Source organism: Cygnus olor, chromosome 5 (assembly GCF_009769625.2).
Source record: "Cygnus olor isolate bCygOlo1 chromosome 5, bCygOlo1.pri.v2, whole genome shotgun sequence".
NCBI classification, from domain to species: Eukaryota; Metazoa; Chordata; class Aves; order Anseriformes; family Anatidae; genus Cygnus; species Cygnus olor.
Window position 1 is genome coordinate 61815820 of NC_049173.1, and position 16628 is coordinate 61832447.

At 36.3% G+C, this 16628-nt stretch overlaps 1 protein-coding gene across 9 annotated transcripts in view; it reads left to right on the forward strand.

The window, feature by feature from the left end:
• SOX6 (SRY-box transcription factor 6) overlaps nucleotides 1–16628 on the forward strand; it is a 385626-nt gene that overhangs the window by 223407 nt on the left and 145591 nt on the right. For all 9 annotated transcript variants that reach the window (XM_040557484.1, XM_040557486.1, XM_040557485.1 and 6 more), the window contains 2 exons: nucleotides 9610–9782; nucleotides 13415–13483. In XM_040557484.1, coding sequence (XP_040413418.1) covers nucleotides 9610–9782; nucleotides 13415–13483 — 242 coding nt within the window. The remainder of the gene's footprint in view (nucleotides 1–9609; nucleotides 9783–13414; nucleotides 13484–16628) is intronic.

The window sequence follows — 16628 nt, forward strand, 5'->3', positions numbered from 1 at the left end:
TACCCCTCCCTCCTCATCAAGGCACAGGTGCAAATATTCAACTAGAACTAAAATAGTTTTTCTTATTTTCTGTAAATGAAGGCTAGGGGTTTTTCCATTGATTTCAAATATCTAAAATGATACTTAACTAAATTAAGATATAGTGCTACTACTAATGCAGTAGAACTCTGTTCAGTAAATTTTATGAGTCAGAAGAAGAAGAAGAAGAAAAAAGAAAAAAAAAGCATAATCCAGAAAGGATAATAATATTGTTAATGGCAAAATGCCATTGTGTTGGAATTCCTTGGAAGCTGACATAAAAAGCAGGGCAGTATTTCTCTGCTTAAGCACCTCCTAATTCTCAGTTTCACATTAAGCTATAAGCTGCTCATGGGGAGAGTCAAGAATTTCATAAGAAAGAGTATTTAGAAATTCTAATACTGTGTACAGTTTTGTATGTCATCCTCAAATGATACAGTCAGGACAAAGTATTCTCAAACCTAATGGTGCTATAGAAGATATGTATATTTAGAGTCTTCCTTACTAACATTTCTACATACAGTGATTTGTGTAGAAACTGAAAAATAATAACATTTTTCCATAATGTTCAGTGATATTTGGCATTTTTAATTTAACATATATGCTATTCATCTTCTAATAACTACAAAAGTCAGCCAAAGCTGATGGAAGGATTAGTGTGATTTGAGTCAAGTTCACAGATAAAATAATAGGTAAAGTGAAGCTTGACTTGCTGTGTATGGTTTATATGGACACATTGTATTTACAGGAATGTGTTGATCAGTTTTCATATTGCTGAGAATGAAGGGTATTTCTACTGAAATTTCTGGAGCTACAAATGTTTTTTAAATAATGTGAAAAGAGAATTAGTCCCACTGAGTTGTTAGTTCCATTGTAATGAACAGGCACTGTGAACATCATTGTTTTTGAAGGACTTGATTTTCTAATATTCAGTATTTGTGGTCCAGTCTTCAGAAGAAGAAACATAGAATATCTCCATTTCCCTATGATACTTCCCCTGTTTTCTTTTGTGAGGACTTAAAGCACTAGAGGACTATTGAATTGGGCTAGTTGTACAGCCCTTGCAATGAGAAATGTTACAGGATTTAACTTTCAGACCTTTTCTATAACTCTCATATGAACTTGAGAAAGACGTAACATTCTTTTTGTGCTTAATCTGTTCTCCGAAAGTAAAAGGTGAGCCAATCTTGTGCTATTTTGACTTAAGATATTAACTTCCACAAAAACAAACAAACAAACAAACAATGGTAAACATGTTTGCACAGAGAAGATTCTTGTCTGAAGAGTTTACTCCTACTGTGTATGATGTCTTTCTGCCATCCTTATTAACACAGTTTCTGGCATAGAATCACAGAATGGTTTGGATTGGAAGGGACCTTAAAGCCCACCCAGTTCCAACCCCCTGCTGTGGGCAAGGACACCTCCCACTTAGAGCAGTTTGCTCAAAGCCCCATCCAGCCTGGCCTTGAGCACTTCCAGGGATGGGGCATCCAGAGCTTCTCTGGCCAACCTGTTCCAGTGCCTCACCACCCTCATAGTAAAGAATGTTTTCCTTATATCTAATTTAAACCTACCCTCTTCTAGTTTAAAACTGTTACCCCTTGTCCTTTCGCTGCACTCTGTGATGAAGTGTGGTTTTTCTATAGAAGAGGAAATGTTATACGATTGCATGACTGGGTTAGGTTTTCTGTTTATCAATTCTTTTCACTTCCAATATACCTCCTTTACCTTTTGAATATATATTCACTTAATATCCTATTTCCTTCTGTTATATGGCCCACAAATACAGTTTGGAATCCTTACTGTTCCTATCCTCAGAGTAACCCTGCTTCCCAATCTAAGGAAGTGCTGTCAACTGTAGTTAAATGGGAAAAACCTGAAAGTGAAGGTCAGGAATTTTTTTCAACTCTCAAGTCCTGAGTGAGTACCTTAAATGGATAGATTAGCTTTCTTCCTCCCTTGTTTGTAAAGGTTTTTTCTTTATAAAGCATTGGAATTGAGAGTTAGAGTCAATAATAATAATAATAATACAAGTTTTGCTCTCTGTATAACACCAACATGTTCATTTTATTTTGGAGTGCTATGCCCTGGGCTACAGTCTTCTCACTTAACAAAATAAAACTATTCATTTTTCTTTTCTCTTTACATCATCTTTTAGTGTTTGTATCACTGTACAGATTACTCACAGCCTGTGGCCTCTGCTGTATCATTATATTCTATTTCAGCAAGAACAGGTTGGCTGTGAGTTTTTAGTTGGAATGTCTAATATGTATTTCCCTGTTTATATCCACTATTATCACATTTTTCCCCACATAGGGTCTTAACAGATATTACTGAGTATATATGAAGCATTTTAAAACCACTCAAACACTAAAACATTCATAACTGAATCTCTACTTGCTGTTGAAAAACCCTAGGAATAATTGATTTGAAAAATTGTCTTCCACATGCACATGCATGAATTAACACTTAATATGTACTTTCTGGTACTCTTTAGAATATAAGATGACAAGTGGAATTTGAGAATCACCCCAAGAAACTGGCAAAAGTCTTTTTTTTTTCTTTTTCTTTTTTTTTTTTTTTGAGCAGTTTTAAAATAGAATTGTGCATATGGGTTAGTACCAAAATCTCTAAGCATAGTTAAAGTCCCCCAACGCTTATTTCAGATACAGGTCTTCTTTTTATGTGTGTGAAAGAAAGAGTGAGAAGTCCAATTGATTTGTTGAAATTCTGCTTTTTTCTTGGGAGTCGTCTTGGAGGAGGGTGGAGGCTGAAGTTCTGGCTAACATCACATTCTTTCATGCATTCCTGAAGAGGATTACATTTTAGGACTCAACTGTGGATTTAGCACATCCCTAAAAATGGGGCAAGGCATCGTTGTGCTGCTCTGTGAACTGACCAGAAACTGTTCAATCCAGTCCTATACCTAGCAGAGATTATTTTGACAGTTTTGGACCTGTTTGGTAATAACTTATAAATAGTTTATACCATTACTGCAGCATTTTCTCTTGAATGTACTGGTTTACTTTGGTTAGAGCTGTTGTGAAAAACAGTCAAGCAAAAGAATCTGCAAGTATGAGGTATTCCTCAGGGAACACCTGAGAATTGCTACAAAATGATGTCAGAACAAAAAGCCCAGTGAACACACAATATCAATCAATAAACAAATAAATGAAGGAGGGGTGGGGAAGCATAAAATAAACACTTGAAGTTCAGTGGATTTGAAACTAGGATGAATCCTGCAGATCATCAGTTAAGCATATTCATCCTCGTCATAAATGTGAGAGCTTTGTCATAACTCAAGCCATTTTTTGTTTCTCTGAATCTGACAAACAGATTTTGCTCTGTAGCCCATTTTCAGTACTTCATAACATTAATTCCCGTTATTGTTTGTCGACATAGGGTATTAATTTTTCCTTGCTGAAAGCTTAAAAAACAGAATCATTTTGCAATGAAAAAGGTGGGGGGGACATCGTACCTCCCCAGGAGAACCTATCCGGTGTGGTTTGCATGCTGGACATGTTTGCTGTGCTGCCTTCTGCGCTGGGATGCTACAAAGCACAATGGGAAGCATTTATAGAACTTTTTATTGACTAAGGACTGGACAGTAGCATATGGGAACATCAACAATTGCTAACTGATCATGAAATAAAGAAATTCCAGTATTCTAGTGTTATAAAAAGAAGGGAAAAAAAAAAAGTCATTCAGAACTTAGTCATATTGGTTCAGCTGTTGTAACCAAAGACTGATAAGATAATAAAGGTCTTTGTGGCTGTTTTCTACTGAAATGCTTTATCTTTATGATGCACTTGGGGCCCTTTAGAGTGGAAAGCTTTTTAAACTGCTGTTGGAGTTAGAACTCAAATTAGATGCTATTGCAATGGCAAGGGGGCTCCTTAGTCAGGCAGCCCTCACAAAGTGACTTTTATCTCCGAAGCCCTTCCATTAGATTGTTACTTTCTTCTGTTTTCCCTGTTTATTTTTGTTGACTTTCACTGCCCTATTTTGTGGCATTTAAAAGGTGACCCAATCAAAAAAGGGTAAATGCTAAATGCTGGACAGAGCCTGTGAAGTAGAGACATCACAGCCTATCTGATGTGTGCTGCAGACTGCCGTGTTAGACAGAATGGTTTAACCAGGTTATCTCTGGGCAGCTAAGATCAAATACACTTTCTTTTAAGTCTAGCATTGTGTTTTTGCTTTCTTCTCAAACAATGTCCATTAAAAAAAAAAAAAAAAACAAAACGAATTGATTTATAAAGGCTTTTTTTTTTTTTTTAAGCTGAAATTGCTTAACTTGATTCAAAATCATTTTTGATTGTTGGTTGAATTACTTTGGTTGACGATACTTTGGAACTGTAGTTATGTGATTTAAAGCACTTTGTTTCTGGCAAAGTCTGCGCTTCTTTCTTCTATTACTTTCTTTTGATTTCATAAAAGTCACGCTGTATTCATTCTAAAAACATAACAAGAATAATAATTTGTGATTTATTAATTTGTTTTTCCTGTAGGTATGTGGGACCAAAGCTAGTTTAGATGCAACACATAAACAAGGATGATATTTTTAATGTTTTACACTCATCACAGAATTCAAGAGAACCGATAATACTTTGCAGCTGCACGGAGATCCTGTGTAAAGATCCCAAAGCCCTTCAGAAACATCAGCTAACCAGGCATAAAAACCTCTGACTGGTAGTGTTTTACTTTGGGTACATGTTGGGAAACTAAGGCAAGCACATTCAGGAACCCACAGTAATTTAGTGTCACAGATAATAATCCAACTTCAGCAAGCTTTGGATCAGACCTATAAATTTTTGGCTTATTTATGACTCCATTATTTTGTCTTTTATTCACTTGATAGAATATGTGTTTTTATCTTGTTTTCTTTTGCTGAGTGTCAAAGAGATTAGTTTAAATTATACTATGTAAGTCTAGAAGTGTATTTTTGTTATTCCTGCTTATTTTTTCCCTTATCATCAGTTATTACTCTGCTTCTATCTTGTGACAACTTGCCGCAAGGACAGTTCCAAATTTAACACTGAAAAGCCTCCTGTGTTTGTTGACATGCAGACTCATTGGTATATCTGAATATAGTCTGAATATACAGTAAGAGGTAATAGGAATGTTGCAAGGTGGTAAACCAGGGACAAATGTAGGAACTATAGTTATATTCTGTGTCTATAGTTACAGGACAGTAGATTTTAAATCTTTGAAACACTTAAATCTAGGTAGAGAAAATGCAAGGTGATACTTCTGATTTTTATTACATGCATTTTATTATAAGATGCATGATGATCTTCCTATTCCTTTCTGTACCAGAAATAATGTGGTATTATGATCAATTCTAAAAGGTAAATCTTTGTCACAGACAGAGTTCTTTCTAAATGTAATTTTAGACCACAAGTTGAACTCTTCTTTCTTTTTCAGTAGATTTATAGCTACTTTTTTATTTTCTTAGTCCTGGTTAGATTGACCTATGACCAGAATTTCTCAAAAGTTCTCTTTGATGCCTTAGTTCTGTTCAATCTGACCATTTCATCTCAATTCGTGCTCCAATCTGGAGGGGAAAAAAAAAGGTAAAACAATAAGCACATAATGAAAAATTAAAATATTACTGCAATAAAATTATTTTTTGAACTTTGATAATAAGCAAAAAGTCAAGTATATATATATCTAAAAGACTATCACAAATAAAAATATTTTAATGAACTTTCATGTGAATAATTGTAATATTTTCATTTAAAAAAAAAAGTCCTTAAACACTATTGACTTCCCATCAACACTTCAAATTTTAAATACTGCTGGTAAAGGGAGTCAATGGATCAAATTCAGTATATCTGAAGTCACTGAAATAAAGGCCCCTAAGAAAAATGTGTCAATTTTAAAGGTCTTTCCTAACTGAGGACCATTTTGTGATAGAGCCAAAGGTTAATAAAATCAGTAGTGAATGTAGCAATTTTACAGATAAGCTATTCACAACAAGTGTAGTTACTTGAATAAAAAGCTAATTCAGTTCTAAAATGCCACATGCAGTAGCAGTGAATAGCTGCTTTTAGGTGCTTTCTGGAGGAGGATAAAATACAGAATCACAGCACTCTTCTTTTCCAGCATCCCTGGCTGCCTGTAAATTGCTGTGAATGGGACTGTAGGCTGACAGGCTCTATTAAGACAAACTGCCTTTCTCATTGGAGAGATAAAATAAATCAGGTGTTTAGTCAAATTAAAATACTTCAGATGGAGCAGGCCCTGGGGAGCACTGATCCACCTGACAAATCTGAGAGAAACTCAAGACAGATGTGTTTTGGGGATAAGGAAGACCCCATGGAAAAAAAAATGCACTGCTGTCTTTGGAGTAGGAGAATAGGATTAGAGCAGAGAAAGAGAGCTGTGATATATAATATTTTATGGACGCTGGCATGTTTACTGTATATTTTTTTTACTAAGCTTTTTGTTGTATCTGTTTTTATGGCAAATACATTTTACAGAGAGCTATATTTTTATTTTATTTATAGATATTTTTTAGTCAGCACAAGAAGTTTATTTACTGGTAATGAGTTTAGGAATCTCATTGCTTGCTGCTGTAAGTGGATGCAAAACAGATGATGATGGCACACAGCTACTGATGACCTCTCTTGGCCCAGCCAGATCAGCTCAATCTGGTCTGCATTCTGAGCAAGTTGGTTTTTATTGGTATTTAAACTGTAAAATAATGGTTGGGATTTTCCACTCTAAAATTAAATTATACCTCCCCCTACACTCTTTGTACAACAACTTTCTGCATCTTATGCTGTTTCTTGTCTTGAGCAGTGTTCAGTTAGGTGTCTTGCAGCTTCGTGGAGGTCTCATTATTTTCCAGGAGCACAGTGTACATTTTGTGGTCATCAGTTCTATCCTGTTGTTGGATTACATAGCACAGTACAAATTAAAGAGTAGAGTATTTTAAATGGGGTCATTCATTTTAGATGTGTTTCTCTGAGGGGAAAAAAAAAAAAAGAAAGAAAAACAATTACTTTGACTTCCTGACTAAGAACAGTTATTTCTCCCCACTATTGTATAAAATTAAAAACAAAAAAAAGAAAAGAAAAATAAATGACCTTATAAATTTGCTGCAACTGTATCAAACAGTTTTAACTAATCATAACAAAACAATAAAATTTCATTGCTTTAGCAGGCACTCTGTGGTAGCTTTTTACTCATTATTAAGCAAGTACAGAGTATACTGAATAATATGGAAGCAGAGCAGGAGACTAATATCTGCTTTGGGTGTGTAAAATATTTTATGACTGTAAGAGATCAGGGGTCTGCATTACAATGCCAAAGCTGCTTGACAGATGTGGAAGTCTTGAGCTGTGGTTTCCCAGGTGGCAGTGAATGGCAATAAGTATCATTTGAGGCAGCAGGTTGCTTCCTATTGGCTTTCTAAAATAGGTGGAGTGATTGATCTCTTCCCATCATGATGGGCAAATGGTTTTTCTTTGGCAGAAGTCTTTTATCTGTAAAAATAAATTTGAGTATACAATAACATATTCCAAAGCAGCTAAATAACCTTTGATCCATGGTGCAAAATACCCAAGACTGAATCATGTTGGAGTTTAAGCGGGTTAATGTAAGTCTATAGAGAAGTCGCAGGTAATTGAACTGATGTCAACAGCATGGAGCTCAGTGTAAGCTAATGGATCCTGGCAAGGCAGTACAGTACTTTCAGCACAAACATTTTCCTGGCCACATACCTGCCTAAGCTTACTTTAAAATCCTTTTTTATTTTAATTTTCTTTTGAAACAGCCTTTTGCAGAGAACTCTTTCATTGTTTCAGCTGTGCATCTCGCACTAAGGTTTTGCAGTAAGTTTGATTAGTAGTGTTCTTCAGATTTAACTTCATGCCTCCATCATATTTCTAGGGACTAAGAAAAGTGCTAGCCACCTCTAAAACTTCTACTGCAGCACGAGAAGTTATTTGTGTTTCTTTGTCAGAGGCCTGTGTCGCATGCATACTGAGACACGATCTGGCATTACAGAGTACTGAAACATCAGTTTCTTTTAAAACTAGGATAGTTAATAGTGCATAAAAGATTGAATATTTTCAGTACTTTCTGTTGTAAAATGAAGTTCGTAACTGTACAGAGAAACAGGTATGTTTTGTATCTGGGAGTTTGCTTTGTTTAGAGTTAATGACTTAATTCATGCAGTTGATAGAAAGCAAATGTAGACAGAGATTTTCTTGTATGACACTTGTGCAAGTGAAAGTCTAAGAGTAATAAAGGTGCTGTCATAGTGCGATGTAAGTGGTAGAGCATCTTGGGTTTGTGACCTGGCAAAGAGTCTGTTTTGGTTTTCCTCTCCTTATGAAACCTGTCAACCTCTTTCTTCTCTTCCCTAGAAGATACCCATCTTACTCCTGGGAAGAAGGTGGAGTCATAATTTTGGTGACAGTTTCTCCATTCCCTCCCAGGTCCTGTTCCTCACACATTTTCTTCCTCTTTAGAAAGCCCAGTGACTTCTTTATCACAATCCCCTGTTGTGAATGGAGGAAAGGAAGGATGCTAATGCCCTCTCTCTAATGCCATTTCTCATATCATTGTGGCAGATAACAGACTTGACTACTTGATTTGGTTAGCTTCTTCTCTAACTCTTGGTTCTTCTGTACAACATGCAATCAGTTTATTTATCCCATTTCCAACTGTAAACCTCTTTCAGATGCTCCTCCCACCTCACCATAGTTATACTGTCTCTTCTAGTGCTGCAGGCTGAGAAGCTCACCCAGGGAAATGCATTGTATGGCTCAGATATGGGCGCTGACATTGCTGTTTGTGACAAAGTTATGTGGTCATACATAAGATGGGATGGTTTTGAACTGATCTGCAGAAGGACCCTGTACTCTTAGGAGACCCATGCAATTTAGCCATAAACAGACCATTAAGCATCATTAGTGCAAAGAATAAATGTACCGTAGTTTCATATTAATTAAGTGCTCTCTATAGAGTAAACTTTGAAAGTAAAATGAAAATTTTTAAGCTGTTTTCTCAGGTTAGCCATTTCTCTTAGGAACAAGTCGAGTTCATTTTTAATACATATTCCATAACCAAAGCTTACATTTACCCAAATGACCAACCAGATATATGGGCATTTTAGAGACACGATCAATAAACTATTAAACTGCTTCTTCCACAGAACAGCATCTTTTATATTTTTTAGCATTTTTTGCATACTTAGAAAAAATACATATATATATAAAGTGAAGGAAAATGATGTCTAATAAACTGTGAATGTATTTATCACACTGGGCAGATTTAGATGGAAAAGATATGATGTACACAGTGCATCATTAATTACTCCTGTCAGAAAAAAAATAATAAAAAAAATACTCTATATTTTCTGCTTCAATTTTTGTTATAACCTCCACTGCTTAGAGCACAGCAAAGCTATGTGCTAGATTCTTTGGGGATTCATTAGTAAAATATGTATTCAAGCTGCCACTTGAAATATTGGTGATTCAGTTAAGCCTTTTTTTTTTTTTTTTTTTTTTTTTGTGAATATTGCTTGGTAACTATTGTCTATCTCATATTTACAGTACATCTTTCCTGCACATTTAGGTACACCAGAAAGCCTGGCAGAAAAAGAGCGACAGCTCTCCACCATGATCACCCAGCTGATCAGCTTACGGGAGCAGCTCCTGGCTGCCCATGATGAACAGAAAAAGCTGGCAGCCTCACAAATTGAAAAACAACGGCAGCAAATGGACCTTGCTCGCCAACAGCAAGAACAGGTGAGGCTTCAGGAAAGAAACCTGTGTACATGTTTCATGCAGAATGCTCATCATAAACATTGCTCTACTCAGTGTTTCCCTTCATCTTTTTTTTTTTCTTTTTTCTTTTTTTAATCGTTAAAAGAGCTTAAATATCTTCAGAAATTGGTACTTTTCAATACAGAGAAAAACATTGCAGGATCCTGAGAGAAAAGTGGCTGTGGAAATTCAAATAATTTCTTTCCTAGAATGAACTGCATTTCATAGATTTTGGAGTTCTTGCTTTTTGCACTGAGATTTGATTTGGGAGTTACCAATAATCATAGAATGGCTCAGGTTGGAAGGGACCTTAATGATCATCTAGTTTCAACCCCCCAGTAAGCCAGACTGTAAGCATAATTAAAATCTTTCACTTTTTGACAAGAAAATAATTGGACAGAAAAATGTAACCTCAAACTTTCAAATGTATTTTACAAGTTCGGTTTGATTTGTTTGTTTGTATTTTTTGTTGTTGTTGTTTTGGTTTGTTTGTTAAGATACAGTTGTCCACAGATATGTCCTTTTCTCATTGTACAAAAATGTAACAACAGTGATCCCATACACTAGTCCCCTAGGCATTAGATCAGACAGATCCAAATTAATGTGTGTTTTTTAGGAATCTGACATTATTACTAGAATTATCTTTTCAGTTAAATGTATTTTATATGATATATACAACAATATATGCTCTGTTGATTTTAATGAGTTGTGACGTCTGGTATTTTATGTGCTTGAGTATTTGCCCACATGTAGGAATATGGACTCATCCCCTAATGGAAAATAACATAAAGGAACACTGTAAAAAATCAGAAGTTAGAATGTCATTTAGCCATCCAGAGATGACACAGTAATTAACTATTGACACTTGTGAATAAGCTAGCACAAATTAATCTTGACACATTTGCAGACGAGTGATATCTTACAGTGAACACTTTGTAATTATATTTCAAAATGAAAATTAAATGACACTTAAAACTAGGTTGTCATGCTCAATGAAGCGAACATGTAGCTCAACCGATAGGCAAATAAAATTCAGAATTTGAGCCACATGGTGCTTGTGTACCCTACTTTATTGTGTCAAGTCTATACATCAAGACTATGCTATGGTAATTGCATTGCGGGGTATTGGATGCATTTTCTATCACAGTACTGTTCTATCTTAGAGAACACCATAGACATTAGATGCTTTGTGGTATATTTCTGGGTTTCTTCAGGAAATGCCTATTTGAATGGTATTATATTGTACATACAGCTACAAAAAGCTGTTTGCAAGCACTTGCAACTGCAACAGATCAGTGCCTTTGTGCAAGTAAGCAAAAATCTTGCTGTTGCCTTTGCTATAGGTTACTACGTGATGTAGCAGCCAGGTCACCAGCAGCTCCAAACAAGTCTCAACATAGAGTACTGTGGATCTTTGAAAAGCAATGCATCAGCCAGAAAGAATGACTTGTGGGATTCAGTGTCTGATTTCAATACGAATTTACAGAAATTCCTTTCTGAGGCTTAAAATCATCACAGTCTTTCTAGTACTTTCACTGAGATTTTAGCAACATGGACAATGTGTGGACTGAAAGCCAGCAGAACTTATTTCAGTGGCAAGCTCTACAGTCCTAAGATGGAATAGCATAATCAGGGTGTTACTAATGAAAAACACTAACTCAAGCATCCATATAGGTTTGTTAAACATGCATAAATACATGTAGCTCGGTTACCATTGGAGTTGCTTTTCAAAGCATAGACACCGCTGCTGACCACTGTTCTGACAACAGATGACCTCAGGTCCCCTGGGGTCACAGGCACCTCTGTTTGAGCTACCTTTTTCACTAGCACACTTGGGCCTGGTTCTTCAGTCTTCATTCACCATATTTTTATTGAATTTACTGGGAGATTTGTCCAAAAATATTTAACCACCAGGCTCATAAACGGAGTTTGATCCTTGTTGCAGGCATCAATGTGCTGGGCTGTGGTAGTTGCTTAATTCGTTTCCGATGCATCACCTGGCTTTGATCCCACCCCAGAATCACAGACCTCAGTTTGTCTTTTTGAGGTCATATGTAAAATTTAGAACATGTATAGATTTTATGTTGGTCCCCCATACAAAAATTAATTTTAACTGTAGCAGTGGAAAAAATGACAGAGCTATTTCCAAGTGAGAAAGTGAGATGAAGGAAATGGCAGACTTGATCTCTGTGTGCACAGTTACAAGCTGCTAATATGTACCTGCAAGTTCCTTGTGAGTTAATCTGAACAGTTTGCACTAAGACTGGGTGATTGTTGTTTTTTTTTTTTTTTTTTTCCAAATGAACCTTGTTACCCCTTCCTTCCTTCCTTCCTTCCTTCCTTCCTTCCTCCCTTTCATAAAAACATTTTTTTTTAGCTTTCTCTGTTTATAACACAGAGAGTGTGCTTGGAAGGTGGAAGAGAAGAATACCAGGAAGAATTCAGTTTTTTGCCAAAACTGAAACAGTGGACTTGAGTGATCAAACTACCTTTGTCACCAGCTTTGTGCTGTTTTATGTTGTTCTTCTGCTCTAGGTAAATATTTATAGGAGGGGAAGTTATACTTGAGAAATAAAGGTAGCAAAAGTGCTGAGGCCAGAGTTTCTAGGAAACACAAATCTTGTCCCCGTTTCAGTCAGCTGTGCCATTCCCCTCCTACAGCAGCCCACTGTTGTTACCTCCGCTCCTTGTGGCTTCCCCCCGTAGCAGCAGCCCACGTTACCGTGGCAGGGAGCAGCTCTGCGGTTGGAGGGCGGGATCCCATTTCCCTTCTGCTCTCGCATACTGATTTTAAAGGGCATGTGGGAATTGGGAGAGCCTGGGGGAGCGTCTCTCTCATGAGTCTCTCTCTGTTCTGCCTGCGCACTTGCTTCTCTCCTGTGCTAGAGGAGAGATATATCAAACCTTTACTCTCTAGATCACTTACTGAATCTACAAAATGAGAAGAAGAGTATCTACATATTTCATAGTGTTGTGTTGAGGATGAGCTACTGGCTAGCACCAATTTTACTCTAAGACTCTACTTGAGTAGCTCCAAGACTGAGATTCACAAGAGAAGCAATGTGCTGCTCATTATGAATGAAGTTAGAGAAGCTTGCCCTAGGAGCTTGTGCTGAATAGTGAAACATCTATAAATACTAGCTAAGGCTTCAGTTCAGCAAAGCAGGAAAATGTGTGTTTAACCTTAAGCACCTGAGTAATCCCATCCCCATTCAGCAAAGCACTTAATTTTAAGCATGTGTTTCATTCCCATTGTAGCTAACAGTAATGCATCATAGTCAAAGTTCACCACAGGCTTAAATGCTTTGTTGAATAGCGATGAGATTATTCACATGCACACAGCTAAGCCTATGCTTTTATGCTTTGCTGAGTTGAGGCCTAAGTGCTTAAAATACATATTTCTTACCGGATAACTATATTTTCACATAGCATGTAAGTGTAAAATGTTTATATCACATGCACAGATATCTCTAAAATATCCTTTTTTTTTTTTTTTAGAAATAAGGGATGCTCAATAAAATATAGTAAAGACTAACTAAAATAAGTTTTTCACTCAATAATATTGAAATTTCAATATTGCTGCTTTAATTTAATGGAAGTTTTATTTCCAATAGATTGCAAGACAACAGCAGCAACTTCTGCAACAGCAGCACAAAATCAATCTACTGCAGCAGCAAATTCAGGTCAGTGTGTTTTATTGCTCTCTTCTGATTATACTTAAATTCCATTTATGGAGTGGGAAGGATTTAAAATAAAGCAGCCACATGCTTTACTAACAAGCTTCAGTAAAGATGCTCTTAGGAAGAGTCTTTGTGTCTTTAAAAATTATTCTCAAATGGTCAAATGCATTTTTGGTGGAAAGAGACTTTCTTTAATAAGTAGAGGTGTTTTCTGTTTTTTTTTTTTTTTTCTGAAATTTGTGAGTTATTTCTTAAATCTTATAATTTAACTCTGAAATCTGCAATCAGTTTGACATATTGTGTGAAGTGAAAGCAGAGATTCAATCATTGTTTATAGATTTTGTTATCCTACAAAGATGGAACTGAGTTTGTAAGGTTAGAAGAATGTTTTCACTTTTATTAACTAAAGTGAACAGCTATCAAATAGTGCGGTCTCAGTGTCTATTTTTCTAAGTCCCTGGGACCAGTTTGCTCATGTATAAAGACCCAATCTATTCCTTGTACTGTTGAAGTTGTACCTTGATGGATCTGGGAGTGTTCTGCAGGCATTCAAATATCTGTACTTGTACTCAGAACCTGGTATAATTCTGTGCACCTAGACCCACTCTCAAGTATATATGTAGGTAGGGAGTGACATGTAGATAATAGAAAATATTGATGTGTGACTCTGTCACCTTCTCTGTCTCCCACTTCATTTGAAAGCATTTCCATGGGCCTGTTCTTTGATTGAAATATTTCACTTTGATCTAACAGATGATTGTGTTGCCAATCATTTCCTATAAGTATGGACTATTGGTTTGCACTATCAGCTGATTACTGTTAGATACCAAAACTGAAGATTTTTTCTTTCCTCATCCCAAGGGAATGCATGTAAATGCTTTTGCAAATATTATAATGCAGTTGGATTTTAATGAGTTTAACATTTAAATGTGTTGATACCTGGGCTGAGAGATGCAATTGAATTTTAAAGCGTTGTTACTGTCGTTGCCTATTGGAAGACTGGATGTTCATATTAAGTGTACGTAAAGGATAGAATTGTGGTAAGAATACTACTAGAATTGTGCTACATAAGGGTAAGAATTGTGAAAGGAAAAAGGACACTCACCATCTTCTTCTCTAAGTGTTATTTGCAAGTCTAGCTTCAGAAAACAAAAAATCATATTAAAAAACTTCTTGACATGAAAGCTAACACTGAAACATAGCTGAGTATTCTAAATGGAAAAGAGTTATCTGCATGATAAATTTATAATATATAAATTCCTTTAAGAATTAGGACACAGAAAAGAGAAATCATACCAGGTCATTTTTGTTCCTATTTGGAGAACGTGGGTATGTGTTACTGGGATGTGTCCTGCTCTCTAGTAAAAAGTTTAAAGGCGCTTCATATTTCAGTTCACTTGCTGCTTTCCAGTAGCTTTACCCTTCCACTGACTCTAGGAAGATACTGTCTTAGAACAGCTCGGGGGTTCATTCTCTTGTTTCCTGAACTCTCCCAAGTTTCCTAAACCCTTCACAAGTTTTCTTTTCTGTCCCTTTGCAGACATATATGCTAAGAAGTATTTTAATGATTGTTCTGTTCATATGAGCTAAATTATTTCTCAGTGGTCTTTCCCTATATTTGTTTTATAACTCTTGCCAATATAAGCTACTTTTATTTCATAGTTCCTCTGGAGTTTGGGTTCTTTATTTATCCTTATATTTGAATGGAACAAATGTTACTGGTGTCAGTCGGGTGAATCTAATCAATGTATTAGAGGCAGAGAGGACCGTTCCCTCTCCCGGTTTTTTAGCTAGACTCGTAGTGAGTTTCTCATCACCTGAGGAACATTATTGACTTCAGTATGAAGCACTAGGTATGTTGGGCAGATGCCATCTCAAGCACACATTGGTCTTACAAGGAGATTACTAAGAAAAGCTTGTTAGGAGATTGTTTCCTAGGCTAAATGCCAGTTTACATGGCCCATTTGCTTGTAAGCCAAGTGGTTCCTCTTTGTTTATTGGTTCTTACTTAATTCTATGGCAGGTTTGCTAGCCAGGAGTTGCTTGGGAGAGAAGTTAGTTGCTAAGTCTCCTTGGCAGTTCATAACAGGTTTTGTTTCTATTAAATTTAGTGTGAGTGTTGCAGTTCTTTGAGAACTGCAGTCCTCTAAGGGCATAGGTGGGATGGAGCTCCGAGGAGGCAGGTGAGAGATGTGGTGTTGGGTTGGTTCTCCCAGACTCTCTCAAAGCATCTTCTTAGGAAACCTCAGTACTGAGACAGGTGTCTCACTACTGATTGTGGGTGGAATTCATCATATCAAAAGTAGATAACTGCAGTATAGATTGTCTCAATTAATTATCCAGATTGTTTTTATAGTGAGCAGAGAGAAGCAGAGTGAATAATTTTAGGATGTAATTCATCTTGTCCTAAAGTAGACGTTTAAAATATGTCAGATTAATTGTTCCCTAAAATGGCTTTCTCTCCATTAACTATAAAAGATGTGGATGCTGATGCCTGTAGTGTAGAAATCTGAAGTGAGATGAGATAAATTGTACTCTCTGTGGCTTGAGGGGAAAAACAATTTTCTAATAAACGTTTACATTCTCAGCTTAGTTCTTTGGGCCTGGTATAATTTGGAACTGTGCCCATGATAACCCACTTGATTTTATATAGAAGGTTCATTTGTTTAAAAATACTCTTGAGCAACCCTTTTCAGGAAACAACAATTACTTCCATAAAATGGTGTGGATTTTTATCTATACTTTGTATGCAGGAAAAAACAATAACAGTGTTCCCTGCTGCTCCCCTTTAGAAAAGACTACAAAATATACATAGTCCAGGTGCCAATTCTACCTGGGCATGGCCCTATTCATGGCACAGCTACATGAAGTAAGTACAGTGTGTTCTCCAGTGTGCAGGAGCAGGGCATTGCTGATGCAATGTTAACATCACAGGAGACACCATGTACCTCCATCATCCTCTGAGGTACAGTGCTAGTTCTTAAACAATGGTTTCCACAAGTAAATACATCCAATTTATTTAACCCTTTAAACAATTAGAAATAACTTTGGGACTTAAAATTCTGTCAACATTTTATAAAAGTGGAAAAAATCCATATTAAATAAAACACACTTCCTTGGATACCTAGTTGGTTAATTTACTGAGCAT